Source organism: Periophthalmus magnuspinnatus, chromosome 10 (genome assembly GCF_009829125.3).
Source record: "Periophthalmus magnuspinnatus isolate fPerMag1 chromosome 10, fPerMag1.2.pri, whole genome shotgun sequence".
In the NCBI taxonomy this organism is placed as follows: domain Eukaryota; kingdom Metazoa; phylum Chordata; class Actinopteri; order Gobiiformes; family Gobiidae; genus Periophthalmus; species Periophthalmus magnuspinnatus.
In genome coordinates, this window is record NC_047135.1 from 17043496 (window position 1) to 17071437 (window position 27942).

The following is a 27942-nucleotide window of genomic DNA, read 5'->3' on the forward strand; positions in this document are numbered from 1 at the left end:
AATAAAACTAGACATTTATTGCGCATGCTAAACTGCAAAAATAAAACTGTTCATGTTAATTTCCGTATTTTGTCGTCTTGGTATCTCCCCCCACAATGCATCACTTCGCAACAAAATGGCGGCGCCTGGGAGGCACGTCGGGCATTACTTACATAAAAACGGACAATTTCTCCTAAATAGCATCAATAAATTATGGGCTGGCAGGTGAGAAAGCGTAAATGTATTGCTGTTATCATGGATTGTTATACGCTGGAGTTGTTGAAATTAAATATGGCGACATATACCATATACCATACCAAACCAGCCAGATCTATAAGTTGAATAACCTTTATCACTTTTGTTGTCAGGAGCTTTCACTGGAGCCCTGTCCTCCAGCAACAAGCTGCTGAGGCAAATACAGGTCAGTATAAATACCATTATATACTAAAAAACTGTTAGATTCGAAACGTACAGCTGGCATGGAATTTTTTTTCCATGTTGAAATTTGAAATTCACTTATCTTCTTATGTTTGTAGAATCCTCTGAAAGCATTGTCATTCCCAAAAAGAAAACATGGTAAGTGTCCAGACTCCAGATTATTTAAAAAACGTTTTACAATATTATTTGTATTTTTTTTTTATTAAATATACCTAAATTTCAACAGGAGCAAAGTGGCAGTTTTAGAGGCTCTGGCTGCAACTGTCAAAAGGGTAAGTCTATTGTATGTTCTATCTAATGCAAGAAAAATAATATATTCTTCTAATTGTTATTTTTTATTAATTAAATAAATATTTTTTGCAAATAACGTCCAATTTTTTAAAATTTCTCGTGTCTCCAACAGGACCCCACAGCGTATCCATATCAATTCCAAGATGACCCCTACCTTTCTCCAAGAACGTCCTCCGAATTTGTGTGTTCCAAATAATGAATCTTTTTTTATTTCTCAGTTATTTATTTTCTCCCTGAAGTTTGACTTTTTTTTTTTCCCCTCAGACCTTGTTCTCGCTCTCTCAAGAGTCTGGTCAAGCTGCAGCAAAATATTTCATCAACAGCAACCCAAAGTTTTTCATCAAAGACTTTGCAGAACCACATATACCAGTAAAAGATTCACTAATTTAAGACATTGTTTGAAGATAAGAAGATAATCTATGGCATTATACGCAGATCCCTATTAGACATTTTATCATTGTAAATTGCAATATTGATTTAAAATAAAAATAAAAATAATGCACTGAGATTAACCATAGGTTTTGCCCTAGGTTTATTGTGAATTATACCATGTTCAATGAGAATTCAAATGGCTAACTGCCTTGCATTAGTACTGTTCATATCATTGTCGCAAATTTTATCTTTTTATATTGGAATAAAAATGTGATGCTACATCGCCCACATTATCGCCCTAGTGCAGAACTGAATTGTTTACATTGTTTTGCTCAGTTTCTGATGCCAGAGTCTGTGTCTCTGAGCCTGGAGGAGTTGAGTGAAGCTGCTCTGAAGGAGAGGATCAGTCTGAGGAGAGTCTCTGCAGCCGTGGAGATGTATGACCAGCTGCTGCAGAGCGGTGAGAAACTAATTATAATCTGCTATAAAATCAAAATTGCTATTTGAACTATATATTATTTCCATTATTTAGATTATACTAGTTCATTTACAAAAAACTACAACTCCCAATTTCTCAATTACATTTGTCTTAAACCAGCTAACCAAATATTTTAGACCCCTATAAACATGTTCTGAAACGTATGGGATTATTAACTTGACAGTTGTCAAATGTCAATGCTCCTGGAAATGTTTTTAAAATTTAATATATTAGAGAGTCCCTATGAGCCTCAGTTTAAAATATATGCAGTGAACACTTTATTTATTTATGAGAGATCCATGCAATTTTGTTGAGCTAAGTCTGTTTGCTTTGTTGTGTGTGTTTTGCAACCTTATTTTGTCAAGCTAGAACACAACATGCTAGATTCCAATCTAAAATTATTTTGTGCTTTATTGTTAGGTCAAACAATCTCCATAGAAACGACCCATGACCTTTTGGACCTGATTTGTTTTTACTGTGATCGAGATCCAGTCGCCGAGGGATCGCCCAACAAAGCGGGCTCTGTGAGTGAAGCAGTTTAACAGCCAATTTATACCTTGTTGGAGATTTTTTGTGTGATAGAATAATGCTTTATATTATATTTTAGACATAGATCCTATTATTATGAAATATCATTCGTTTGTTTTTTTTTAACATATCCTGTATTCTGTGAGTCTTAAGCAAATTTTGTAAGCCATTTTTCTATTTCTACTTGGGTAGTTTGTGTTTTTTTTTGGCGGAGGATGGAACCAATGATACCTACAGATGTGGTAACATCTGGAGAGTAGGACAAAAAACTCAATTTGGCCCAAAAAAATGGACAGTTGTGTTATGAAGCTGGTGATTTATAGGAATGCTTCTTTCTATAATACCCGTATTACCTAAGGGTATTTTACTGTAGATCTACATTGTATAACATTTATTTATTTAAAGGACAATGTGCAGTTACATTAAAAAGATGGCTGCACCAGATTTAGCATAATGCTACTTTCCATCTGTAGTCCTAAAACAACAATTAATACAACAATTAAACAACAATTAAAACAACAATTAACACGTACAATGTAAAAACAATACAATACAAATCGGTGCAAGAATTCAAAAGTACAGATTATTCAGTGTTCAACAGACTAATAAAACCAGTAATATAGCAACAATAAAATAGTAAAATAGAAGTAAAATTGCAGTAGTTACTTAAAGTGCAAGGGGTCAGTATTATTTAGAGTGCAAGAGGTAAGTAAAGTGCCTTTAATGGCTTTGTAGGAAAAGGCTGATTGGGAAAAAGCAGACTTTCTTTTGAGAACATTGCAGTCACCCCTTGAGACAGACCTTAGCGCTCTGTTAATAAGTTGAGCATCTGGCTGTACAAAAGTTTTCAAGGGGGGTGGGGCAGCGTCATGAAGGATTTTATGCACCAGGCGGATATCAGAGTATCTGATCAAATTGTCAAAGCTTAAAATTTTGTATTTGTCTAATATATTGCAGTGGTGGTATCGCCGGGACTTTTTATCAAGAAGTTTGAGTGCCTGATTGTGCAAAGATCTTATTGGAATATAGGTTGCTTTGGCTTGAGACCAGGACGACATGCAGTACAGGATGTGAGAGATTATCATTGCATTGAAGTAAGATTTTGCAGCTTCCAATGACAAAGAGTTCCTAATATAACAGATGTTTATGACATTATATTTCAAATCCTTGCAGACCTTCTTAACATGCTTCTTAAAGGTTAGTCTGGGGTCCACGATGACGCCCAAATACTTGACTTCCTCAACATTTTTGAGCATGTAACCATCCACATAAATATTTGGAAGAACACTGTGATTTTGTTTGTTAGAGAAGTACATTGTGACCGTTTTTTCTGTATTCAATGAAAGGTTCATGCCATGAAACCACTCCATTGCCTTTTTCATAACCTTAGGAAGTTTGGCTGCCACAGAGTTTGCATCTGAACCATGTGCAAAGAAAACCGTGTCGTCAGCGTACATCAAGACCTCCACATCCTTGCAAAATCTTATGAACTCTTTCCCTTCAAAGGAGGAGGGAGGGGAGGAGACTAGAAGATGGAAAGGCAGGTTTCGAAAAGTATCTGAGCTCCCGAAAACCACATGGAAAGAAAACAACAATGCAGAACGAATCTTCAACTTACTCCTAGAGCGAAATACACGCTGCTACTCAGCTCTGATCAGAGGCATGGTCAAGGTGAGGGATAAACTGGTTTTATTTACCCTCTGTCAATGTTTGTGTATTTGGAGCTTTGTACTATGTTATAACATTTTTCTGTCATCAAAAACATACCCAAAAAGATTTTATGTTATTCATGCATGTTTGAGTAATCTAGTGATCTCTTTCGGGCACTATTTGAACCCTCCTTATGGTTCGAAGTATGACCTTGTCTAATGCTTAGCCCACAAATGTATGTAACCCATGCTTCCTCATGATAATTTTCCATAAATATACAAAAGGAGGATACAAAACGATACACTACAACTTCACAAACCTGTTGCGATGTGCAGTAGTTTCACTAGTGGGATACACACTGAATATGTTGTAATAGCACTCTGAAGGGGGAGCAACTTGTGGCAAATATACAATTTTCAAAATAATAAAATGTAACATGGTGAGCTAAATGTGTTAGTAGTTAATACTCCACAGAAGTGTAATACTTTAAGGTTAAGTCATCCCTTATGGAACAATACTGATTATTTTAATATTTATCTAGTTTTGTATAATAGTATTTTTGTTTCCTGTTTCTTTGCAGCATGGTGCATTCTCAAGGGCCTTCGGTTTTTACACAGACATGCTCAACAACAGAGTCACAGGTGAGACTGAAGTGTTGGTTTTCAGATGACATCACAACATTCTATAGGCCAATAATATGTGATACAGATGGGGACGTTTTTGTTGTATAAGATGTAGTCACTAATAGAAATGATCAGGGCAACATTTGTAGATTTACCTGTTGGATATTTCCTAGGAAAGAGAGTATAATCAATTGATATTTTGCAGTGACATCATGCTGGTGGTGTTCTGCCTAAATCTCTTTCGCGGAATGTTCATCAGTTACAATGGAGACCCGATGCACACTTAAGCAAAAATAGGCTGAAACTCTAGAAAAATACATAATGGATTTAAACAACAAGTTTTCAGGAGCCTGTGATCAATACAAGCATTCATGGTCCCGTTTAGGGGTTTGATTTTCAACGTGAGTGTAACTAACTGAAAAACTGTTCGCCACTGCTAGCTAGCTTGTGATTGTGCTGTTAAACAAATCCCTCTCCAATAATATTACAAACAGCTCACCTGTTGTAGTTCTAACTAAATGAGCACTTTCTGGTCAGATTACGTTAAAACAAAGCTCAGATTAAAGTCTATCTTGAGTAAACAGAGCAGTGTCTGCAGTCTACAGACATTGTCATTTTAAAAAGACAATTCAAATTAGAAACAAGTTTATACCTGGCCTTTGTTGCCTAACTTGTATTCATTTACTGAATCAAGTTGTTGTTTTTTCAGGTGATGTTCATATCTTTAATGCGCTGATATCCGCTGCTCCAGAAGTCAGAGAGAAATACAACGACAGATGGGACCTCATTGTTGTAAGATTTCTTAAAGGTCCTATATTATGCATAATTGATTCATGTGAGGTTTAAGCCATGTTAGAATATTGTTATCTCCTCAAGAACATACCCATAGTTGTGCTTGAGTAACTCTTTATTATTGGTCTGTCTACATCTCCAAACCTCAAAATGCTCTGTTCAAGCAGGTGACAGATCCTCCTCCAAGAGAGTTACATCTATCCATCCAAATATTTTCTTCCGCTTATCCGGGGGCGGGTCGTGGGGGCAGCAGGAGGCATCCTATCTATCCTTTCTATCTATCTATCAGCACTCTATCTTTAAGGGAGCGCCCAGCCACCCTGCAGATGAAGCCCATTGCGGCTGCTTGTATCCGCGATCTTGTCCTTTCGGCCATTACCCAGAGCTCATGACCATAGGTGATGGTAGGAATAAAGATTGACCGGTAAATCGAGAGCATTGCCTTTGGACTCAGCTCCTTCTTTACTACAACCGCAGCGACCACATCACTGTGGACGCTGTACGGATCTGCCTGTCAATCTCACGCTCTATCCGTTTCTCATTTGTGAACAAGACCCCGAGATACTTCAACTCCTCCACTTGAGGCAGAAACTCCCCACCCACCCAATGAGGGCAAGCCATCTTTTTCCAGTGGAGGTTTTCCATGGCCTCGGATTTGGAGGAGCTGATTCTCATCCCAGTCGCTTCACACTCGCAAATCACCCCAGTGCCTGCTGCAGGTCTTAGCTCGAAGAAGCCATCAGGACAACATCATCTGCAACAGCAGTGATAAGATCCTGTGGTTCTTGAACCGGACCCCCTCTGGGCCCTGACTGCTTCTAGATATTCTGTCCATAAATACAATGAACAGAACCGATGACCAGCCCCACAACATTCAGAGACTTCAGGTACTCAGGACGGATTTACCAACATGATGGCATGTCTTTTATTAGTTTATCTTATCTTTATACGTCACATCATCAAAAAGTTCATTGGTGGTCCCTGCTCCTTCCTCTGTTCATTCCTGCTGAAATGTACGGTACACCTCATCTTTTTTTTTTTTTTTTTTTCACCATCTCTTCTCTGCAAGGCTTAGCTGACTTATAACAGAACCGGTGACCGCACTGCTCCTTCTGAATCTGAGGAAACTATCGGACGGATTCTTCTCTCCAGTACCCTGGAATAGACCTTACCGGGAAGGCTGAGGACTGTGATTCCACTGTAATTGGAACACACCCCCTTTCTTATACAGACGGACCACAACCCCGGTCTGCCAGTCCAGAGGTACCGTCCCCGACCGCCACACGATGTTGTAGAGACGTGTCAGCCAAGACAGCCCCGTCAGGACTCCTTCAGCCTGACGGCATCCCTTACTTCCGGTGTCCACCATCGGGTTTGGGGATTGCCGCCGCGACAAGCACTGCAGACCTTACAACCACAGCAACGAGCGGCCGCGTCGGCAATAGAGGCAGAGAACATGGCCCACTTGGAATCTATGTCCCCGGCCTCCCCTGGAATCTGGGAAAAGCTCCACCATCACCATGTCGTGATCGGTTGACAGCTCTGCTCCTCTTTTCACCCGAATGTCCAAAGTTACATCTGTGCACCTTTAAACCAGAGATGGAGCAATCAATTTGTTTAATAATAATAATAATAGTAATACATTTTATTTGAAAGCTCCTTTCAGGACACTTAAGGACACTGTATAAGACAAAGTTAAAAACACATTTTTACAGATAAAACAGAGATGCAGAACTGGATGATGGCGAGAGTGACTGATTATATTGTGTAGGATTGTGTGAACAGGTGGGTTTTGAGTCTGGATTTGAAAAGTGGAAGCGAGTCAATGTTGCGAAGGTCAGGAGGGAGAGAGTTCCAGAGCTGGGGAGCAGAGCAGCTGAAGGCTCTGCCCCCATGGTGATGAGACGGGCAGAGGGGACAGAGAGCTGGAGAGAGGAAGAGGAGCGGAGGGAACGAGAGGGAATGGAGATGCGGAGGAGGTCAGAGATGTAAGGTGGGGCCAGGTTATGGATAGCTTTGAAGGTGGTGAGGAGGATTTTGAAGTGGATCCTCTGTTTTATGGGAAGCCAGTGTAGTTCTTGGAGGATGGGGGTGATGTGGTGGGAAGATGGGGTCCTGGTGATGATGCGGGCTGCGGAGTTTTGGAGAAGCTGCAGTTTCTGGAGGGATTTGTTGGGGAGACCATAGAGGAGGGAGTTACAGTAGTCAATCCGGGAGGTGACAGAACTGTGAAGAAGTATGGCAGAGGTGTGAGGAGTGAGAGAGGGACGGAGACGAGAGATATTGCGGAGGTGAAAGTAGGCAGAGCGGGTGATGTTATTGATGTGGGAGTGGAAAGAAAGTGTGCTGTCGAGGATGACACCCAGACTCTTGACCTGAGGGGAAGGAAGGACAGTGGAATCATGGATGGAGATGGAGAGGCTGTTGTATTTGGAGATAGTAGAGGGGGTGCCTACTAGGAGGACTTCGGTTTTAGAACTGTTAAGTTGGAGGAGAACCAGGAATGAATTTCCTGTAAACAGAGGCTAAGAGAGGTTGGAGGGAGAGATGAGGAAGGTTTAGTGGAGATGTAGAGCTGGGTGTCATCCGTGTAACAGTGAAAGTGAATATTGTGTTTACGGAACAGAAGATCAAGGGGGAGAATATAGATGATGAAGAGAAGGGGACCTAGGACAGAGCCTTGGGGAACACCAGCAGAGACAGGGAGAGTGTTGTAGGATTTGAGATGAATGAATTGACTACTGTAAGAAATGTTCGTTTCTGATGCAAGCGTCAAAGAGGACTAAGAGACTGAAATATAAGTCAGAAGGGTTTAATGAGTTCATCACAGGTTAACAATGAAGCACCAGACTCTCAGGAAAGGATAGGAAGAGAGTCCTGAGATGTTTGTGTTTCCAGCTTTTATAGGCCTCCCAGTGTGTGAGGCGGGTCTTCCTCTCCGCAACATGTGGTTACACATTAAAAACCTTTTTGGCAAAATCCCTGAATGTGCGTTTTTAAATCAATCAATCTCATTGTTTTATGACCCTCACAGGATGGGGGCACTCAGTCCTTGGTGAACAGGGCCACAGATAAGAAGTGGCCCTGGTCATAGGTGTTATCTTCTTGGCCCCAGTGCTGTAGATTGCTTTACGGCCCTCTCAGGGTGGGGGTCTTTGGTGAGTAGGGCTACAGGCATCTGGGGTAGTATTACATTGTTAAAAAATACCTTACACTACGATCAGAGAGATATGAGGTGAACCAGGAGAGAGGAGTGTGGGAAATACCAATGGATTGAAGTCTGTGAATGAGAATGTTGTGGGAGATGGTGTCAAAGGCAGCTGTTAAATCAAGGAGGATGAGAATAGAGAGTAAACCGGAGTCAGAGGCTAGAAGGGGGTCATTGGTGATTCTAAAAAGTGCTGTTTCTGTGCTATGGAGTGGGCGGAAACCGGATTGAAACTGTTCATAGATGTTGTTAGTGGCAAGATGGGTGTGGAGTTGAGAAGCGACTGTTGGAAATAGGATGAAGGTTATTGAAATTATTAGGATCTAGACCAGGGTTTTTCAGAATAGGGGTAACAGAAGCAGTTTTGAGAGAAGAAGGAACCGAACCAGTAATCAGGGAGGAGTGAATGATGTTAGTAATGAAGGGAGCAAGAGAAGAGAGACAGGATTTAACAAGAGCTGTAGGACTAGGGTCAAGTTGAGAGGTAGAGGGTTTGGAGTTAAGAATGAACTCAGAGACAGCTAGAACAGAGGGAAGAGAAAAGCTTGAAAATGTTGTTGAAAAGCGGGGAGAGAAGGTGTCCACTCCAGAAACTGCAGCTCCACTTATCAGGTGTTTATGGATGGTTGTGTTCTTGGAGACAAAAAATGACATTAGTGAGTTACAGAAATCAGAGGAAAACAGGTGATTGGGGAGAGAGTCAGGGGTTGTTTTGTTATGTTGGAGAGAAGTGAGAAAAGGGTTCTAGAGTTGTGTTTGTTGGAGTGAATGAGGCCGGAGTAGAAGGTGGATTTGGCAGTGGAAATTGAGTCTTTGTAGTGTTGAATGTAGTTATTGTACATGTCCAAGTGTATTGTAAGTCCAGTTTTGTTTTTAAGTCGTTCCAGTTGTCGTCCTTTGGCTTTGAGTTGTCGTAGAGCGGGAGTGAACCAGGGTGCAGAGCAGGAGAAGGAGACTGATCTTGTTTTGAGGGGAGCGTGAGTGTCCAGAAGTGTATGTAGGTTGTTGTTGTAGTGAGAAATCAGGTCATCAGGTGAAGTGTTCGGATCTGTACTGGGGAAGTTATTGTCAGAAGAAAAAGTATTGATGTTAGTGTCTTTTATCTTACGGAATGATATGGTGCGGGGGAGGAGGAGTTTGGATAGTGTGAGTTTGAGACTGAAGGTGATGAGCATATGGTCAGTGAATGGGAGTGTGTGCGGTGTGCAGTCAGTGGGAATGAAACCAGAGCAACATACTAAGTCCAGAATGTGACCTTTGCAGTGAGTGGGAAAGTGAATGTATTGTTGTAAACCAAGGCTATCTAAACAGGTTGAGAAGTCTTTAGCATGAGAATTATTACAATTGTCCAGGTGAAAATTAAAGTCGCCAAGAATGACAGTATTGTGAGACGATGAAGAGAGATGAGTGAGGAGATGAGAGAAGTCATTCAGAAAATCCTTGTTTTATTTAGGTGGGCGATAAACAGTGGCATCAACGGTGGGGGCAGGTCCAGGAAGAAGTGAAGTGGTGTACTCGAAGGAGGAGAAGGCAGGGGCAGAAACGGGCAGGACTTTCCAGGTCTCGCGGTGAATCATCGCGAGGCCACCGCCCCGGCCACATGCGCGGGGCTCACAGCTGTAAACCAAAAATTCCGGAGTTGCCTTGTTGAGAGCGGCGAAGTCACCAGGCTGCTGCCACGTTTCCGTGAGGCACAGAAAGTCAAGCTTTCGGTCTGCAAGGAGATCTTGGACCAGATGCCCCTTGCCGCTAAGTGAGCGGATGTTGAGTAGCCCGAAGTTGACTGAGGTGGAGTCGGTGGAGCAGACAGGAGCCGGAGCGGAGCGGGGAGGAGTGGAGAGCACATTGTGATCGGCGTGACGCGCCGCGTATCGGGAGCGGTGGCGGCGAGTTGTGGACCAAAAGGATTTTATTGAGTGGGAGTGATTGTATTGGAAACTACGGCAAGTTCCACCTGTTAGGACCAAACAGTCTAAACAGTCACTTTCCAAAATTGAACCATCTCACAATAGTTACTTTTTTGGCTTGCAAATGTATTAATCCCCCTGGAACTTTTTCAACTTTTGTCAAGTCAACCACAAAGTTTTTGGGGTTTTGTTTTTTTTTTGTTTTTTTTTTTGCATTTTATGTAAATAAGTAACACAAAATGGTCCATAAGTGTGAAGAAGAAAGAACTTCATGATTTAAAAAAAACCCTAAAGAATACAAAACTGAAAAGTACAGCGTCCAAAAGTATTCAGACCCCTAAGTCTATACTTTGTGGATCTGCCTTTGCTGTAATTACAGTTGCAAGTCTTTTGGAGTACGTCTCCACCAGTTTTTCACACCTACAGACTGAAATGTTTGCCCATTCTTCCTGGCAAAATAGTTCAGGCTCTGTCAGATTTGATGGAGACAGTTTGTGAACTGCAGTTTTCAGATCTTGCCACAGATTCTCAATTGAATTTAGGTCCGGATTTTGACTGGGCCATTCTAACACATGAATATGTTTTGTTTAAACCAGGGGTCAGGAACCTTTTTAGCTGAGAGAGCCATAAAAGTCACATATTTTAAAATGTGTTTCCGTGAGAGCCATACAATATTTTTTTTTTTACTCTGAATACTAAAATGTGTGAATTTTTGAACAAGACCAACAATTTTAGAGTATAAGAAGTCACTGAATGTATTATTCATCGTTATACTGAACCTATCCAATACATAAAATACGTCTTACCATTAATGTGACCATACACGGCGCTCCATCAGTACACACCGAAATAAGGTTTTCTATCTCTAGATGTTTTTTTCTTTTGTGAACTCTGTGAAACTCTGTGGTGCATGGAGATCTGGGCGGCGGTCGAAGGCGGGAACCTCGACGACCGGATCTCCGGACATGGAGACTGGGTCTGGGGACATGGAATGTCACCTCGCTGGGGGGGAAGGAGCCTGAGCTTGTGCAGGAGGTTGAGGGTTACCGACTAGATATAGTCGGCCTCGCCTCCACGCACAGCTTGGGCTCTGGAACCCAGCTCCTTGAGAGGGTCTGGACTCTTCATTTCTCTGGCGTTGCCCGCGGGGAGAGGCAGCGAGCTGGTGTGGGCTTGCTCATTGCCTGGGAGGGGCACTAGACAGTGCACCGACTGGGGACTCCGTTGGTCTCCTGGGGGACTTCAACGCCCATGTGGGTAACAACAGTGACACCTGGAGGGGCGTGATTGGGAAGAACAGCCTCCCTGATCTGAACCTGAGCGGTGTTTTGTTATTGGACTTCTGTGCTAGTCACAGTTTGTCCATAACAGACACCATGTTCAAGCACAAGGGTGTCCATCAGTCCACATGGCACCAGGACACTTTAGGTCAGAGGTTGATGATCGACTTTGTTGTCGTGTCATCTGATCTCCGGCCGCGTGTCTTGGACACTCGGGTGAAGAGAGAGGCTGAGCTGTCAACCGATCACCACCTGGTGGTGAGTTGGATCCGCTGGCGGAGGAGGAAGCCGGACAGACCTGGCAGGCCCAAGCGCATCGTGAGGGTCTGCTGGGAACGTCTGGCGGAGCCCTCTGTCAGAGGGGTCTTCAACTCCCACCTCCGGGAGAACTTCTCCCTGATCCCAGGGGAGGCTGGGGACATGGACTCCGAGTGGGCTATGTTCTCCACCTCTATTGTCGATGCGGCCGCTCTTAGCTGTGGTCGTAAGTCTGCGGTGCTTGTCGCGGCGGCAATCCCCGAACCCAGTGGTGGACACTGGAAGTAAGGGATGCCGTCAAGCTGAAGGAGTCCTATAGAGCCTTGTTGGCTCGTGGGACTCCTGAGGCAGCCGATGAGTACAGGCGGGCCAAGTGTTCCACGGCTCGTGCAGTCACAGAGGCAAAAACTCGAGGTTGGGAGGAGTTTGGGGAGGCCATGGAGGATGACTATCGGACGGCCTCAAACAAATTCTGGCAAACCGTATTCGCATTGCCGGCAGTAAGTCAGACCTGTTCCCGGTGCATGTTGGACTCCGCCAGGGCTGCCCTTTGACACCGGTTCTGTTCATTATATTTATGGACAGAATTTCTAGGCGCAGCCAGGGGTCAGAGGGGATCTGGTTCGGGAACCACAGGATTTCATCTCTGCTGTTTGCGGTTGATTTGGTCCTGATGGCTTCTTCGAACCAGGACCTGCAGCAGGCACAGGAGCAGTTTGCAGCCAAGTGTGAAGCGACTGGGATGAGAATCAGCTCCTCCAAATCCGAGGCCATGGTTCTCGACCGGAAAAAGGTGGTTTGCCCTCTCCGGGTGGGTGGTAAGTCTCGGGGTATGTCCGGGTCTTGTTCACGAGTGAGGGAAGGATGGAGCGTGAGATTGACAGGCAGATCTGTACAGCGTCCACAGTGATGTGGTCGCTGCAGTTGTAGTAAAGAAGGAGCTGAGTCCAAAGGCAATGCTCTCGATTTACTGGTCAGTCTATGTTCCTACCCTCACCTATGGTCATGAGCTCTGGATAATGACCGAAAGGACAAGATCGTGGATTCAAGCGGCCATAATGGGTTTCCTCCGCAGGGTGGCTGGGCGCACCCTTAGGGATAGGGTGAGGAGCTCAGTCACACGTGAGGAGCTCAGAGTAGAGCCGCTGCTCCTACACGTCAAGAGGAGCCAGCTGAGGTGGCTCGGGCATCTGCTCAGGATGCCTCCTGGACGCCTCCCTAGGGAGGTGTTCTGGGCATGTCCCACCGGGAGGAGGCCTCGGGGAAGACCTAGGACACGCTGGAGGGACTATGTCTCTCAGCTGGCCTGGGAACGCCTTGGGGTCCCACCGGAGGAGCTGGAGGACGTGTCTGGGGTGGGGGAAGTCTGGGATTCCCTGCTTAGACTGCTGCCCCCGCGACCCTGCCCTGGATAAGCGGAAGAAAATGGATGGATGGAACTCTGTGAAAGTCTTGAATAAATCCTCTCCTTTTGTTGACATTTTCATTGGGAAAAAAGCATGACTTTTCTCTGGCAGTGTGTCACTGGCAGCGTCACACTGAACTGGGATAAATGGCTTTCGTCTGTTGACTCATCCTAATATAAGTCGCTGCATTTGTGTCCTGCACTTGTTTTTCTTTCACGTGATTTACCATCATGATGGTATGTCTTTAATTCATTTATCTTATCTTTGTATGTAACATCATCAAAAAGTTCATTAGTGGTCCCTGCTCCTTCCTCTGTTCATTCCTGCTGAAATGTATGGTACACCTCATCATTTTTTTTTCACCATCTTCTCTGCAAGACTTAGCTGACTTAGTGGGATGTTTACTTCTTTACCCCACAATGACCTGTGTTGACTACGATATACACTCACCTAATGGATTATTAGGAACACCTGTTCAATTTCTCCTTAATGCAATTATCTAATCAACCAATCACATGGCAGTTGCTTCAATGCATTTAGGGGTGTGGTCCTGTTGAAGACAATCTCCTGAACTCCAAACTGAATGTCAGAATGGGAAAGAATAGTGATTTAAGCAATTTTGAGCGTGGCATGGTTGTCGGTGCCAGACGGGCCAGTCTGTGTATTTCACAATCTGCTCAGTTACAGGGATTTTCACGCACAACCATTTCTAGGGTTTACAAAGAAGGTTGTGAAATGGGAAAAACATCCAGTATGTGGCAGTCCTGTGGGCAAAAATGGCTTGTTGATGCTAGAGGTCAAAGGAGAATGGGACGAGTGATTCAAGCTGATAGAAGAGCAACGTTGACTGAAATAACCACTCGTTACAACTGAGGAATGCAGCAAAGCATTTGTGAAGCCACAGCATGCACAGCCTTGAGGCGGATGAGCTACAACAGCAGAAGACCCCACCGGGTACCACTCATCTCCACTACAAATAGGAAAAAGAGGCTACAATTTGCACGAGATCACCAAAATTGGACAGTTGAAGACTAGAAAAATGTTGCCTGGTCTGATGAGTCTCGATTTCTGTTGAGAGATTCAAATGGTAGAGTCAGGATTTGGCGTAAGGGGGTCAAACACCGTATTAGTATGGTGTTCCTAATAATCCTTCAGGTGAGTGTATAATCCAATAAAAACAGGTGTCAGATGCTCCCGTTCCCCAAAGGACAGATGTGATTGGCTCCACTGCAGCCCTGAACAGGTGCGGTAATACATTAATGTATGGATTAAAATGCACGGGAATGTATTAATTTTTTTATGATTATTTTTAACATTGTGATTCCTGTCATGTTTTACTTAAATATCAGAAAATTTATTCATTACTTATTGTGTTAACAAATGTCAGCTAAGATTTATCTGAGAGCCAGATGCAGTCATCAAAAGAGCCATGTCTGGCTCGCAAGCCATAGGTTCCCGATCCCTGCTTTAAACCATTCCATTGTCACTTTGGGTTTATGTTTAGGATCATTATCCTAAATATGCTGCTGGAAGGTGAACCTCCGCCCCAGTCTCACGTCTTTTGCAGACTCCAGCAGGTTTTCTTCCAAGATTGCCCTGTATTTAGGTCTATCCATCTTTCCATCAACTCTGCCCAGCTTCCCTGATCCAGCTGAAGAAAAGCACCTCCAAAGCATGATGTTGCCACCACCGTGTTTGACTGTGGGGAAGGTGTGTTCAGAGTGATGTGCAGTGTTAGTTTTCCTCCACACAGTTTTGCTTTTAGGCCAAAAAGTTTGATTTTGGTCTCATCAGACCAGAGCACCTTCTGCCACATGCTTGCTGTGTCCTCCAAATGACTTCTAGTGAACTGTAAACAAGACTTCTTATGGATGTTTTTCAACAATGGCTTTCTTCTTGCCACTCTTCCATAAAGACCAGATTTGTGTAGTGCATGACTAATAGTTGCCCTGTGAACAGATTCCCCCACCTGAGCTGTGGATCTCTGCAGCTCTTCCAGAGTCACCATGGACCTCCTGGCTGCATCTCTGATGAGTGCTCTTCATGTTCATTCATGGACAGCCATGTCTGTGTAGGTTTGCAGTTGTGCCATACTCTTTCCATTTCTGGATGATGGATTGAACAGTGCTCCTTGAGATGTTTAATGCTTTGGAAATCTTTTTAGATCCCCACTTTAAACTTCACCACAACTTTTTCTCTGACCTGTTTGGTTTGCTCCTTTGACTTCATTTTGTGGTTTGCTCCTCAACACTTTCTGAACAAACGTCTGTGGCCTTCACAGCACAGCTGCATTTATACTGAGAAAATTACACACAGGTGGACTCTTTTTAGTCAACATTCAATCTTTCAAAACTCATCAGGCAACTTCTAAAAGCAACTGGTTGCATTCAAGAAAAAGAGGGCTGAATACTTTTGCACGCTGCACTTTTAAGTTTTTTTTATAAAAAAAAAAAAATTGGAAATCTTGTAAAATATTTCCTTTCACACAAAATATTTCCATTTAAATTTGTGGTTGTGATGTGACAATGTGGAAAAAGTTCCAGGGGGATGAATACTTTTACAAGCCACTGTAATTATATAATAATTGTTATACCTGGCTTTTTTTGATTTTTATAATTTTCTGTGGGTTAAATCATCTTGTTAAATTGGGCCTATTATGCAAAATAACTTTTCAGAGCCTTTAATCACGTTTTAGTTGTTTCCCCTCACCATTTACCCTCTCGAAGTTGCATTTGGTGTGATTCATGCCTGTTTGTTTAATCTTTAATTGCTTATGTTCAGGACACCATATTGCCGATCAACTCCCATTTTCACTGCCACTAGTATAAGCCCAATGCTCTGTACTTACTTTGTTCTCCCGTTGAATTTTCTTAATTGATGATATGTTGAGGATTTGGCAGTGTCACAGTCATTTTGGTACAAATGAAGAAACAAATTTGCTGCCCACTAGCGTGATCTGCAGTCCTTTTTAGATTAATATTGCGATGTCTGCTTTAAGCCCTGAACGACGACTGCTGTTGTGATTTTGGACTTAACAAAATTAATTCACTTGTGTTGTTTCCTGATGTCTTTAGGAGCTGTTGAACCAAATGAAGCAGCAGAAAGTTCCTCCATCTCTTCAAACCTTTAACTCTGTGCTGAAGTCTCTGAGACGCTGTGGATATTTGGCCAAGAGTCACTCCCTGAACACGCTCAGTGAGATGAAGGCTCTCGGCATCGGTCAGTGTAACAAAATTAATAGAGATCAACCAATATGTTTTTTTTTTCATGGCCGATACTGTTTATAATCCAGAAAGAAATGATGGTCAACAAACTGGTTGATATTTTTGGGCTGATATGCAAGGCCAATTTTGATTATTTTCTCCAAATTATATGATTTGAAATGACTACAAACTCATACACAAACTTGTTTTACTACAAAGTGCAAGCTATGTAGTAGTGTTTTGTGTAGTGTTCTCTTCGCACTGAAGTGTTCAAATAAAGTTTTTTTCTTTAGGCATCTTTTACAATATATCTTTACTTGTTCATTGTTAGGAATCTAGCAAACAGATTATTAAAATATGAATATTTGTTCAGATTTCTTTTACTAATAAATATTCACTTACCTTTTTTCTATATTTAGCTCCCAGTCTTGCCTCTTATGACCACATCCTGGCTGCTTTCTTCAGATCAGGTAAAAAAAACTTAAACCCTATACATCTATTACTTTACCTCATGTTAATTTAGCACATTCACTATTTTTCAGGTGCTTCAACGCCAAATAACACTGATGTTTTATATGAGCTGTTCTCGGCGATTGAGGGAACTCACTTCACGTGCCAGGATCCAGATGACGGTGCATAATTTTATATATATATCATTCATGAATGTTTGACCAATTTTGCAATCTCTCCTGGGCCCTAATCAAACCCTCCTTACAGTTAGTTATAAGATTCTGTGCAATGCTCACCTCACAAGCCTACGTCATCCCACACGACAATACACAAAAGCATGATACAAAACTACACAACAATTTGACAAACCTGATGCAATGTGCTGCAGTTTTATTAGTGGAATGCACCCTGATTGTAATGTGATAGCGCTCTGAAGGGAGAATGACTTAGCACAGGGAGATAAAGGAGGGGAGGCTTGGAGGTGCATCTGATAAAACATGTTAATACGTTGTTTTTGGCAAATATAACATTTTCAAAACAATAAAAGGTAACATGGTGATCTAAACATGTTATGTAATTTATTTTTGGAAAATTTCTGTTTTGTTTTACAGTCCTTTTCTTCAGCAGTGCTATGAGAATCGTGAGTCATATATTTTTTGTATATATTTTCATAATTGTTTGGTATTTTAATCTGAAGTTTTTTTTTTATTACAGTGTTTGGAAAATAAAGATTTGGAGTTGGGTTATAAAGTCCACTCTTTGGTTGAATTTGGAGAAAATTGGAGGCTTCTGGGAGATCCATATCAACAAAGCATTTACTAGTGAGTTTTAAATAATTTTATAGCTTGTAGATCATTTTAAATGGTTGTATTAATTTCATATATTTTTTATTTCAGTGGCCGTTTCTTTAACCTGTTGTGTCTGATGGAGCATGTCGATGTGATACTGAAATGGTACAGAAGACTCATTCCATCGGTCAGTGACTTAAATTTAACATAGACATTTTCATAAATATTTTAACCATTTGTTTAAAAAAAACATATTTATTATTATTATTATTATTCTGAATGAATGAGTTTTATTCATTCATTATTGAAATATTTATAATAAGTCCTTTTCCTTTAAATGTTTTGTATTCCAGTTGTATTACCCAAACCCTCAGGGCCTGAAGGACCTGCTCCAGGCTCTGGACACAGACAGTCGAATGGACCTGCTACCCACCATTTGGAAAGGTTAGAAATATATTTATAGAAGTTTACTGTTGTCTTTAAATCCCCACCACGTAACTTTTCAGGCAAGAAATAGACTATAAAGCATGTTGTTTTTCCACAGAATGACATAAAAGTCCTCTACCTCTATAGAGAATGTTCCAAAGTATGGTCTTGTAATTATGCAGGTGACCTGGCACCCCTAGAAAGTTACATCGTGTTGCTTTAAATGTCACAGATTTCTAGACAAGCAAGTTAACAAAAGATTACAATTGTATTGTATATGAAGATCTGTATTTAACCACTTAGCGTTCCGACGGCCCGCCTTTACGTTACAATTTTACAGCAATGTACGTGTATTTCTGCGTCACCCACACAAACAATCTACACATCAAATGAAGGCTACGGCATTCATCTTTTTGAATATGTAAACTATTTACACCTTTAATCACCACAGTGCTGACAGGAAAGCCGTTTTTACAGAGAAGTCAGAAATGTGGATTTGGACTTCACTTACCATTGAGCGCTCTGGTTCTGTCAAACATCAACATATTCACACAAAGTTGGTCTCATTCGTTCCGTAAAGGTCCAGAGAATATAATCCAGTCAAGAAATTATGTCCACAAAGGAAGTTAGAGCCTTCATGTCCAATCTGCTGCAGGAAAGTGAAATCTGTTCCGTCACTTCTCTGCATTTCTTTTATCAGTTTCAGGCATAATAAACTTCTGACAGCGCCAACTTTATTCCTCAGCGCAAAACAAACTTGTTAGCTTGTGATTGACATCAAAGTTGGCCAATAAGGTGGGGGCTGTGGGTTACTGGAGCCGCAGACAGTGAATGAGAGCTACAGATGACTGGAAGAGTACGCCCGACTCTCCCCCTTGCAGAATCAAGCTGTTACATTACACACATTTAGTGATGTTTTCCTCTTAAAGCCCATGAACTGCGGAACACGCTGATGCATGCCATGCAGTGGTTTACTTTAAACAGACGGAGTTTGCTGCGTGCGTAAAAAGATGAGACTGGATATAAAGATCCGCGCGTAATTTTACGCAGCAGTTTTGCGTTTTAAACATGACGAAACAGACAAAACAAAGGAAGTACGTGACCGAGGACACTGTGGATGTTTGTACAAGTTAAACTAGAGGCATCTCGGACCCGGAGCGGTTCGTGGAACCGAGTGACAATCTCATGGTGGACTCAGGAGTAGAGGGACCTTATGTTTGGATGGACTGGATACTGTTCCTGATCGGTAAGCGTGGTTTATTCTGCTATTGACTTAATTGTGGGTCAAATGTGTATCATGTGTAACTAATACACATTTGACCCATTTGTAGCCCCCTAATGCCCCCCGACCACCACCAATCATCACGCACACACCACTTGGGTGAAGTGTCTTGCCTAAGGACACAATGACAGAAATTGGTCCGAGTGGGACTCGATCCTCCAACCTTCAGGTTGCGGGACCAAAGCTCTAACCACTTAGCCACTGTTGCAGAATGACTGTCTCACTGTACAATCATGTACAGTGTGTTCTTAGTTTCCACAGTGTGACTGTTTACATTTTGAAGTGTGTGTGTTTGTTGATTGTTTGCAGTGTGTGGTTTGTAAATATATATTTATTTTGACCCATAGCACTTGTTTTGACTGTATTTTATATACAAATATACATTTTATATTGTGTTTTGATATGATATATAAATGTACAGTAATAGAGCAGCTGGGTGTGCAGATACAGATTCCTCTCAGTGTGAGTTTTCAGTAGAGCCCTCACTGATGTCTGTGGGTTGAAACATTCAAAAGTTATTGCACTTTTTCCAAACGTTCTCCAAATGTCTTCATTCAGATAGGTTTGGAGAGGCCTGGACTTACTCATGATAAAATGATTGTAAAACTCTCATTTTTATAGGTATTGACCTCAAATTTGACATGTAAGTGGTCAACAATCTTGTCAGTTGAGATATAGTGTATTTTTGGCCCCAGCTCCCTACTGCAGCTTTCTACACCTTCATTTTCACAAAAAAATTTTGGCGAGGATGAGAATTTTTTTTTTTGTGTGTGTTCCAAAGTGTATAAATGCTCAGCAGACAAACTTTAGTGATTCTGACGCCTGTGGGTAAAACTATAGGGTGTTACCTTTACAAAGACCCCAAACTTGTGCATTTACTACTGAGGGCTCAATAATGGTGATTATTTTAATTTGGAGAGGTCAGAACAAAGGCAATTTCACCAAAATGACCCCGAATGCTAGCTCTAACATTCATTCAGTTGCCTCCAGTAAATGTGTTCTTTTTTTGTCAGATATTCGCTCTCTGGGACATGACAACAAACTGGACTTGTTGGAGGAGCTGCTCAGCCTCATGGCCCGAGACAAACACAGTCCTGAGGTCAGTTGTGGAATTTTCTAATGGTAAATCCTCCAGACGTTGTCTGGAATCAAAAAGTCTGACAATTGAGCACAGTTGACTCAATAAACCAAAGAGCTGAACATGTGAAGTGAACATGAATACAGCATATTTATAAATGGGAACAATAGTACAAGAAAACCAGTTAAGTCTAGTCACAGTGGCCCAAGGCGCCTGGATGTATCTTGCCATAGAAAGAGAGACTTTGGTATCACTATAAGGTGATTGTGACACAGACAAATGTCTCACAATAAAAATTAGAGTACAGAATGCCATAACAGCATTTTTATCTAATATGTTTTCAGCAGACATCACATCATACCATTTCATTTTACTGAAGTATTCAATTGACAGCAGGGCATAGGTTTTTATTGCACAGGGCAGGGGTATAATTATCAGATAAAGTTCTATCCACTGTGAAAATATTACAAACATATTCACATAAATAGTTATCTGTGTAATCCCTCAGTCGTCTAGGTCCTATCCATAGCAAAATCAACTTACCAAAACATTGTAGGAGTTGAGACTTTTCACTGCTCATCCAAGCTGCTTCTTCAGTTCTGGTCAGATTGCTGGTGGACACTGCCTTATATCTGAAGGAAAGGGCTAAGCACACTGGAAGTGTAAACATCTGTTGTCTCCAGTTTCAGCTGAAACTCCCCCGTTGTCCTGTTCTTTAGCTCTTACATCTCTTGAAGGCCTATTTTGGATATCCACAAGCAGAGAGGGCTTTCTCCACGTGTTGTTCCTCCTTCACTTTTCTCTCTGTGTTTGTGGGCACCACTTGAGCTCTGTGTTGTAGAGCAGTGGTCCCCAACCACCGGGCTGTGGACCGGTACCGGTCCGTAGATCAATTGGTACCGGGCCACCGGCCGTCCAAGAAATAATTATTTCCGTTGTATTTATTATCTGAGTCTTAACAATCGTTTATTTTGAAAAACCTTTTATTTTGAAAAATGACCGGATTCTCTTGGTTTATTCTGCTATTCACTTAATTGTGGGTCAAGTGTGTATCATGTGTAGCATTAGCTAATGCCAATCTGTGCCCCCCGACCACCACCAATCATCACGCACACACCACTTGAGTGAAGTGTCTTGCCTAAAAGCTCTAACCACTGAGCCACTGTCACAGAATGACTGTCTCACTGTACAATCCTGTACAGTGTGTTCTTAGTTTCCAGTGTGTGTTTGTTTACATTTTGAAGTGTGTGTGTGTTTGTTCACTGTTTGCAGTGTGTGGTTTGTAAATATATATTTATTTTGACCCATACCACTTGTTTTGACTGTATTTTATATACAAATATACATTTTATATTGTGTCGACAATCTTGTCAGTTGAGATATAGTGTATTTTTGGCCCCAGCTACCTACCTTCATTTTCACAAAAATGTTTTGGCGAGGATGAGAAAAATTTTTTTTAATGTGTGTTCCAAAGTGTATAAATGCTCAGCAGACAAACTTTAGTGATTCTGACACCTGTGGGTAAAACTATAGGGTGTTACCTTTACAAAGACCCCAAACTAGTGCAGTTACTACTGAGGGTTCAATAATGGTGATAAGCGTTGGCCAGTCCGCAGTGATAAAAAGGTTAGGGACCACTGTTGTAGAGTACAGATCACTCCAGTTTGACCTCCTTGGCCTCTTCCCATGTGAATTTGATGTTTGGATCCACAGCATTAATACAACCCCAATTCCAATGAAGATGGGAAGCTGTGTAAAACTTAAAAAAAATACAGAATACAATGATTTGCAAATCCTTTTCAACCTACGTTCAACTGAATAAACTACAAAGACACAATACTTAATGTTCAAACTGATAAAATTGATTGTTTTTATACAGATATTCACTCATTTTCAATTTGATGCCTGCAGCATGTCCAATAAAGCTAGGACAGGGGCAACAAAAGAATGGGAAAGTTGAAAAATGCGTAAAAAACACTTGTTTGGAACATTCCACAGGTGAACAGGTTAATTGGAAACAGGTCAGTGTCATGATTGGGTATAAAAGGAGCATCCCCAAAGGGCTCGGTCATTCACAAGCAAGGATGGGGCAGTTAACACAGTTCGTCACTACATCTCCAAGTGCAAGTTAAAACTGTACCATGCAAAGCGAACGCCGTATATCAGCAAGACCCAGAAACGCCGCCAGCTTTTCTGGGCCCGAGATCACCTGAGATGGACTGATGCAAAGTGGAAAAGTGTGCTGTGATCTGACAAGTCCACATTTCAGATTGTTTTTGGAAATCATAGACGTCATGTCCTATGGGCCAAAGATGAAAAGGACCATCCGGATTGTTATCAGTGCAAAGTTGAAAAGCAGCATCTGTGATGGTCTGGGGGTGTGTTAGTGCCCATGGCATGGGTAACTTGCACATCTGTGAAGGCTCCATTAATGCTGAATGGTACATACAGGCTTTGGAGCAACATATGCTGCCATCCAAGCAATGTCTTTGTCTTGCTGAAATAAGCAGGGATGTCCCTGAAAAAGCCCAGCCACATTCTGCACGTGTTACAACAGCGTGGCTTCATAGTAAGAGTGCGGGGACTAGACTAGCGCAAAATATGACAATGGAGACCCCGGACTGCTGAGCAACTGAAGTTGTACATTCAGCAAGAATGGGAAAGGATTCCTCCTGCAATGCTTCAACAATTAGTGTCCTCAGTTCGCAAACGCTTAATGATTGTTGTAAAAAGTAAAGGTGATGTAACACAGTGATAAACATGACCCTGTCTCAGCTTTATTGGAATGTGTTGCAGACATCAAACTGAAAATGAGTGAATATTTGCATAAAAACAATAAAGTTTATCAGTTGAACATTAAATATCATGTCTTTGTAGTTTAAATGATTTGCTAATGGTTGTATTCTGTTTTTGTTTTTTGTTTTTTTGTTTGTTTTTTTTTTTGGGGGGGGGGGTTTAGACCAGTTGTCATCCACATATTGATACCGATGCATGGGTGGAGTGCCTGGAAATGAGGCCAATGCCTCCTGTTTGTTCCATGTATAAATTAGCCATAATAGGAGAGACCGCTGAGCCCATGGCACAGCCATGGATTTGCCTGTAGAAATTCCCTCTAAACTGGAAATATGTGGTATTTAGACAGATTTCCAGAATTTTTCAGATTTGGTCTGATGTCAGTTTCATTCTCTCTTTTAGCTTAGTATCCTGTGGTAGTACTTCAAATCAGTTCAAATCACAATTCAACATACCTTACCTGTTCAAAGTCTGTTCAAATAATAAACCAATTTTGCCTCTTCTGGAAACTTGACAGAATGTCAGAACTTGCATCCTAACAGCCCCATAGCATTACATCCTAGTCCTCAGCCAATAAAAACACTTTATAATTAGATGCAGACAGTACACATCAGTCTCACCCTAAGAGCTGCCTTAACAATATATGTGTACTGGGACAAGACAAATTTTACTTTATGACACAAAACATTAAGTAGAGCTCTTTAAAACATTTTCTCTGCCTTCATATAATGCACAGAATACTGACTTACATTCTGCAGCCTACTGAAAATGACCTGCACAGTTGCTGGTCCGTGTCTAACCCTTTACCGTCTCTCCATGTCGCAGGTGCAGCAGCAGTTTGCTCAGTGCGCTTTGGAGGTCAGGTCTGTCTTTGAGGGGGAGAGGGAGAGGGGGCGGAGTCTGGACTGGAGCTCGGCATCTCTGAACCACGCCACTGCTCTGCTACTGAGAACTGATGACAGCACTGCACAGGCCTGGTACAGAACACATTTAGATGTTTGTTTCATGTGTTCTTTAGCTAACAATATATGTGACAGGGGGTTAAAGCTAACCTGGCAAATAGATTGATATGTCATTATCTGGGATGACTCTCACTGAAAGCCACAACAGCGAAACAAACTGAAAAATCAAACGTTTCTGCATTTGTGGATAGGAAAGATCTTCATTAAATCCAATTGAGAGAAAGTGGATTCCTCTGAACGTTTTTCACAAACATCATATTTATGCTAAAATAGGTGGAAATGCTTCTTTCCATGGAGACATGGTCCTCTCCAGGCCAAATAAGAGTCAGGTTTGTGGGGATACAAGCCTACTCACAGTAAGAATGTACGTTTCATCAATTGTTACTGGGGTGTTAAATAATTAGGGCAGTGCAGTTAATAAAATTCTATCTAATACAATTGTATCAAAAGTGATACGCCTTGAATCTTTTTAATGTAGAGGTTTAATAAGAAAAAAAAAACAAAAACATCATATACCCCAGCCCTGTGAATACTGGTCTTGTAAGTTCTTGTACTTTGCTTGATAGTACATAAGACTGACAGGTTTCTTGTTGCAGGGAGATGCTTCAGCTGTTCAAGGCAAAGAACAGAGTCCCATCGTAAGTCTTTTTTGTCTTTTTAACTGCTACTTTTACACCTTTTGGCCATGAGTCTTAAGATTTTATCAGGGACTCTCCAAATAAAGTCTACCAGACATAAAAATACTGCTGTATTGTCATAAAAGGGTATAAGTAACATGAGTATGAAAGCTGTAGATTAAGGGCTTTTGATAAAATGCAAAAAATGAAAATGTGTCGTTATTATGCTGTATTTAAAACACATACAGTGTGTGTGCGTCCTGCCATCATAAGACATGCAAGTTATGATGTAGTAACTAGTGCAAACAGTATAATTTACTGTTAAAACTATTAATACAGTTGTCAATTCTCCCAAAAATAAATTACAAAACACAATAAATGAATCAAATATTATTTATTAATTTATTTGAGCATTGCTTAAAAAACATCAAATCAATAAAAAAAAATATTGATTGTAGAAAATGAGATGAAGATGGGATAAATATATAATATAGTAAGTGATGAGCTAAAGCAATGTTTCCCAACCTGGGGTACAGGGACCTAGGGGGTACATGAGCACGTACTAGGGGGAACTTGGAATGATTTCAGATTCAAAGGAAAGATAGAATTGGTATGGTATGAATCTAAAATGGTCTTTGTTTGACGTTTTAAATCTTTAATAATATTTCTGTAGGATATTTTTTATTAAAACAAAAATCGAATTGCAATGTACTAGTAAACTGATTTATAATTATTACTAGAACTCTAGTACCGTTAATAGGGGGTACTCAGAGTGTGTAGGAGATAATCGAAACAAAAAAAAGTTTGGTAAGCACTGGTCTAAAGGAATAGGAAAATAGGTTTGTGCTAAAGGGCTGATATTATGCCATTTTCTGATCTATGTTATAATGCTGTTTCCTCATCAAAAACACACCTGGAATTGTGTTTTGTTTCATTCGCACATGTTTAACTCAAACTCCATGCACCTTCACTACAATCTTTTTGATCATTTTAGCCCTAGAATTGCCTCAACTAAAGGTAAATGGCAGCTATTAACTTGAAAACTACATGACATCACAAGGTGGAACAGACCATGGTTATTGTGTGAATGAAACAAAACACAATTCCGGGTATGTTTTTCATAAGGTACAACATTATCACATGGTTTAAAGCCACAAGAGACAATTTTGTGTAATATATGACCTTTAAGGGCTTGGCCATATCATGCAATCCTGTTTATGGAGTAGTATTGTTTATGCAGGATATGTGTCTTATTCTTCCTTAGAGTGGACGTGATGGAGGAGTTCTTGTCATGGTGCATTGTCTCTGGTTCCTGTGACAAGGCAATGGAGTTGGTTCAGACCTCAGCCTCATTCTGTCTGCCCTGTACCTCCAAACTCGCAGAGAGGGCCCTGAAAGAACTCCGCCTCAGTGAAGAGCAGAGGTAAAGATCTGTTTAAATCTTGTTATATCAATATAGACGTTTATATTGGTGGCATGGTGGCGAAATAGCTAACATGTTAGTTAGTTGACATGTTATCCTCATGTCTGGGTTTCCTTCTACCTAAACTGTTTATTTTATATGGCTAAAAGTACTTGTCTGGACAATGAATTTGATTTTTAATCAAAATTAAGATTCAGTCATACCTAATCATCAATCATAATCCTCCAAAGTCTGGGTTGGAGAAGACTTTTGAAGAAGAAATTAGACTGTGTGCGTTGAATGGCAATGATGTTTTTTTATGTTTATGGAATCAGTACTGAAAGCCATTGTATTTTGCTTTTGAAAAGAAAAAAACATTGTGTAATAGTCCAGGCAAAGTGATAACATTTGACATAAATATCAACATAAATAAATGAACTAATGCATTACTGAGCCTATCCACATGAAACAAAAACTGGCACAAAGTTTGATGTCTTCTTTGTCGACACAACAAAAGTCAAATTCTACCTTTTTACTATAGTATCAGAAAGTTAATGAAAAATTCTATCATGAACTGTGTTTTTTGTACCTCTGCCACACATGTGTAATGTACAGTTTGTACAGCCTTGTTTAAAATTCATTCATGTGGTATCTGTGTCTTTTCAGATCCATTTTATCTGAACTGGAGTCTACAGCAGAGACATAAGAATGAAAGAGGGACGCTTTGTTCCATCTTGTGAACCTACTGCAGAAACCCTGTTTAACACAATACAACCATCATTTAGTGTATTTAAATGAAAAGTGTAGTACCTCATGTGGAATAAACAATAACAGTGTAACGTACAACCACTAGAGGGTGTCATCTCTAGAGGGTGTTTAAGGCTTTGTTTATTTAAAATTCTGTGGTTCCTAAAGTAATTATATTTGAGCGGCCATTTGTAAAGATAGTTGGCTATATGTACAAATAAGCCTAAAATTCATGCCTCCAAAAATTTTGAATGTTAGTATTACATCCTGACTAAAGACTTAATCAATCATTGGTGTTACATTTTTTACAATTCACATAATAAAAATACACGTCAATCCTAATTAAATGTAAATGGATAAAAAGATTACTTTATCCATTTAAGCATGTTATGTTAACTCATTGAATTTTAGGGACAACATTTTCTTTTGACCCTAAGGAGACTTCCCTATTATTGTTTGTTTGTTTTTTTGTTTGCTTTTTTTTTTTTTTTTTTTAAATACACCTGTAATTATAGCTCAGAAAGTTAGGGAGAGCTAAACCTGCCAACATTTTAAGATAATTCTTAATAATAGATAATAGAACTTTTTAAATCTAGTCATCAATACTTTTCATGAGAAACCTGAAAACTTAAAAATGATTCCAGGCCATACTAGTGTCCATAAGTTCTGCCGACTGCACACATGAAAGTAACAGCAGAGTTGGATGACAGACAGACTCTGTTTTGATAAGCAACTTCATTTGAAATGTTTGTCTTATTCAGGAAACTGCAACTACAGGAAAGATACGGGCTGTTTGTCAAATGTGTTTAATCTAATGCGGTCGTCAGACATGTCATTTTGTATGTTTTTTTTATTGAATTTTATCTTGTTCAGTGTCCTTGGGTGTTTTGAAAGGTGCTTATAAATAAAATGCATTATTATTAATAATAATAATAATAATAATAATATCAGTTTTATTGTCAATGTGTCTCGACAAAACCAAAA

At 40.8% G+C, this 27942-nt stretch overlaps 1 protein-coding gene across 1 annotated transcript; it reads left to right on the forward strand.

Annotated features, from left to right (window-relative positions):
* Nucleotides 1-102: 102 nt before the first annotated feature.
* ptcd3 (pentatricopeptide repeat domain 3) lies at nt 103-27645 on the forward strand. Its single transcript, XM_033974095.2, has 23 exons — nt 103-204; nt 348-400; nt 516-555; nt 644-689; nt 821-889; nt 973-1077; nt 1417-1540; nt 1979-2082; nt 3593-3757; nt 4317-4377; nt 5069-5151; nt 16285-16429; nt 16833-16883; nt 16956-17045; nt 17475-17503; nt 17578-17684; nt 17760-17838; nt 18005-18095; nt 20373-20458; nt 24056-24207; nt 24789-24830; nt 26074-26232; nt 26878-27645. Exons 1-23 carry the CDS (start codon nt 116-118, stop codon nt 26915-26917), a joined length of 2010 nt encoding a protein of 669 aa, XP_033829986.1. The 5' UTR covers nt 103-115; the 3' UTR covers nt 26918-27645.
* Nucleotides 27646-27942: the final 297 nt, after the last annotated feature.

Excerpts from the sequence above, each read along its gene's own strand:
- ptcd3 (XM_033974095.2), top strand. The coding sequence starts at position 116 with ATGGCGGCGCCTGGGAGGCACGTCGGGCATTACTTACATAAAAACGGA. Across the intron at positions 16,884-16,955 it reads GGCTGCTTTCTTCAGATCAG|GTGCTTCAACGCCAAATAAC; the intron begins GTAAAAAAAACT and ends ACTATTTTTCAG. Across the intron at positions 26,233-26,877 it reads CGCCTCAGTGAAGAGCAGAG|ATCCATTTTATCTGAACTGG; the intron begins GTAAAGATCTGT and ends GTGTCTTTTCAG.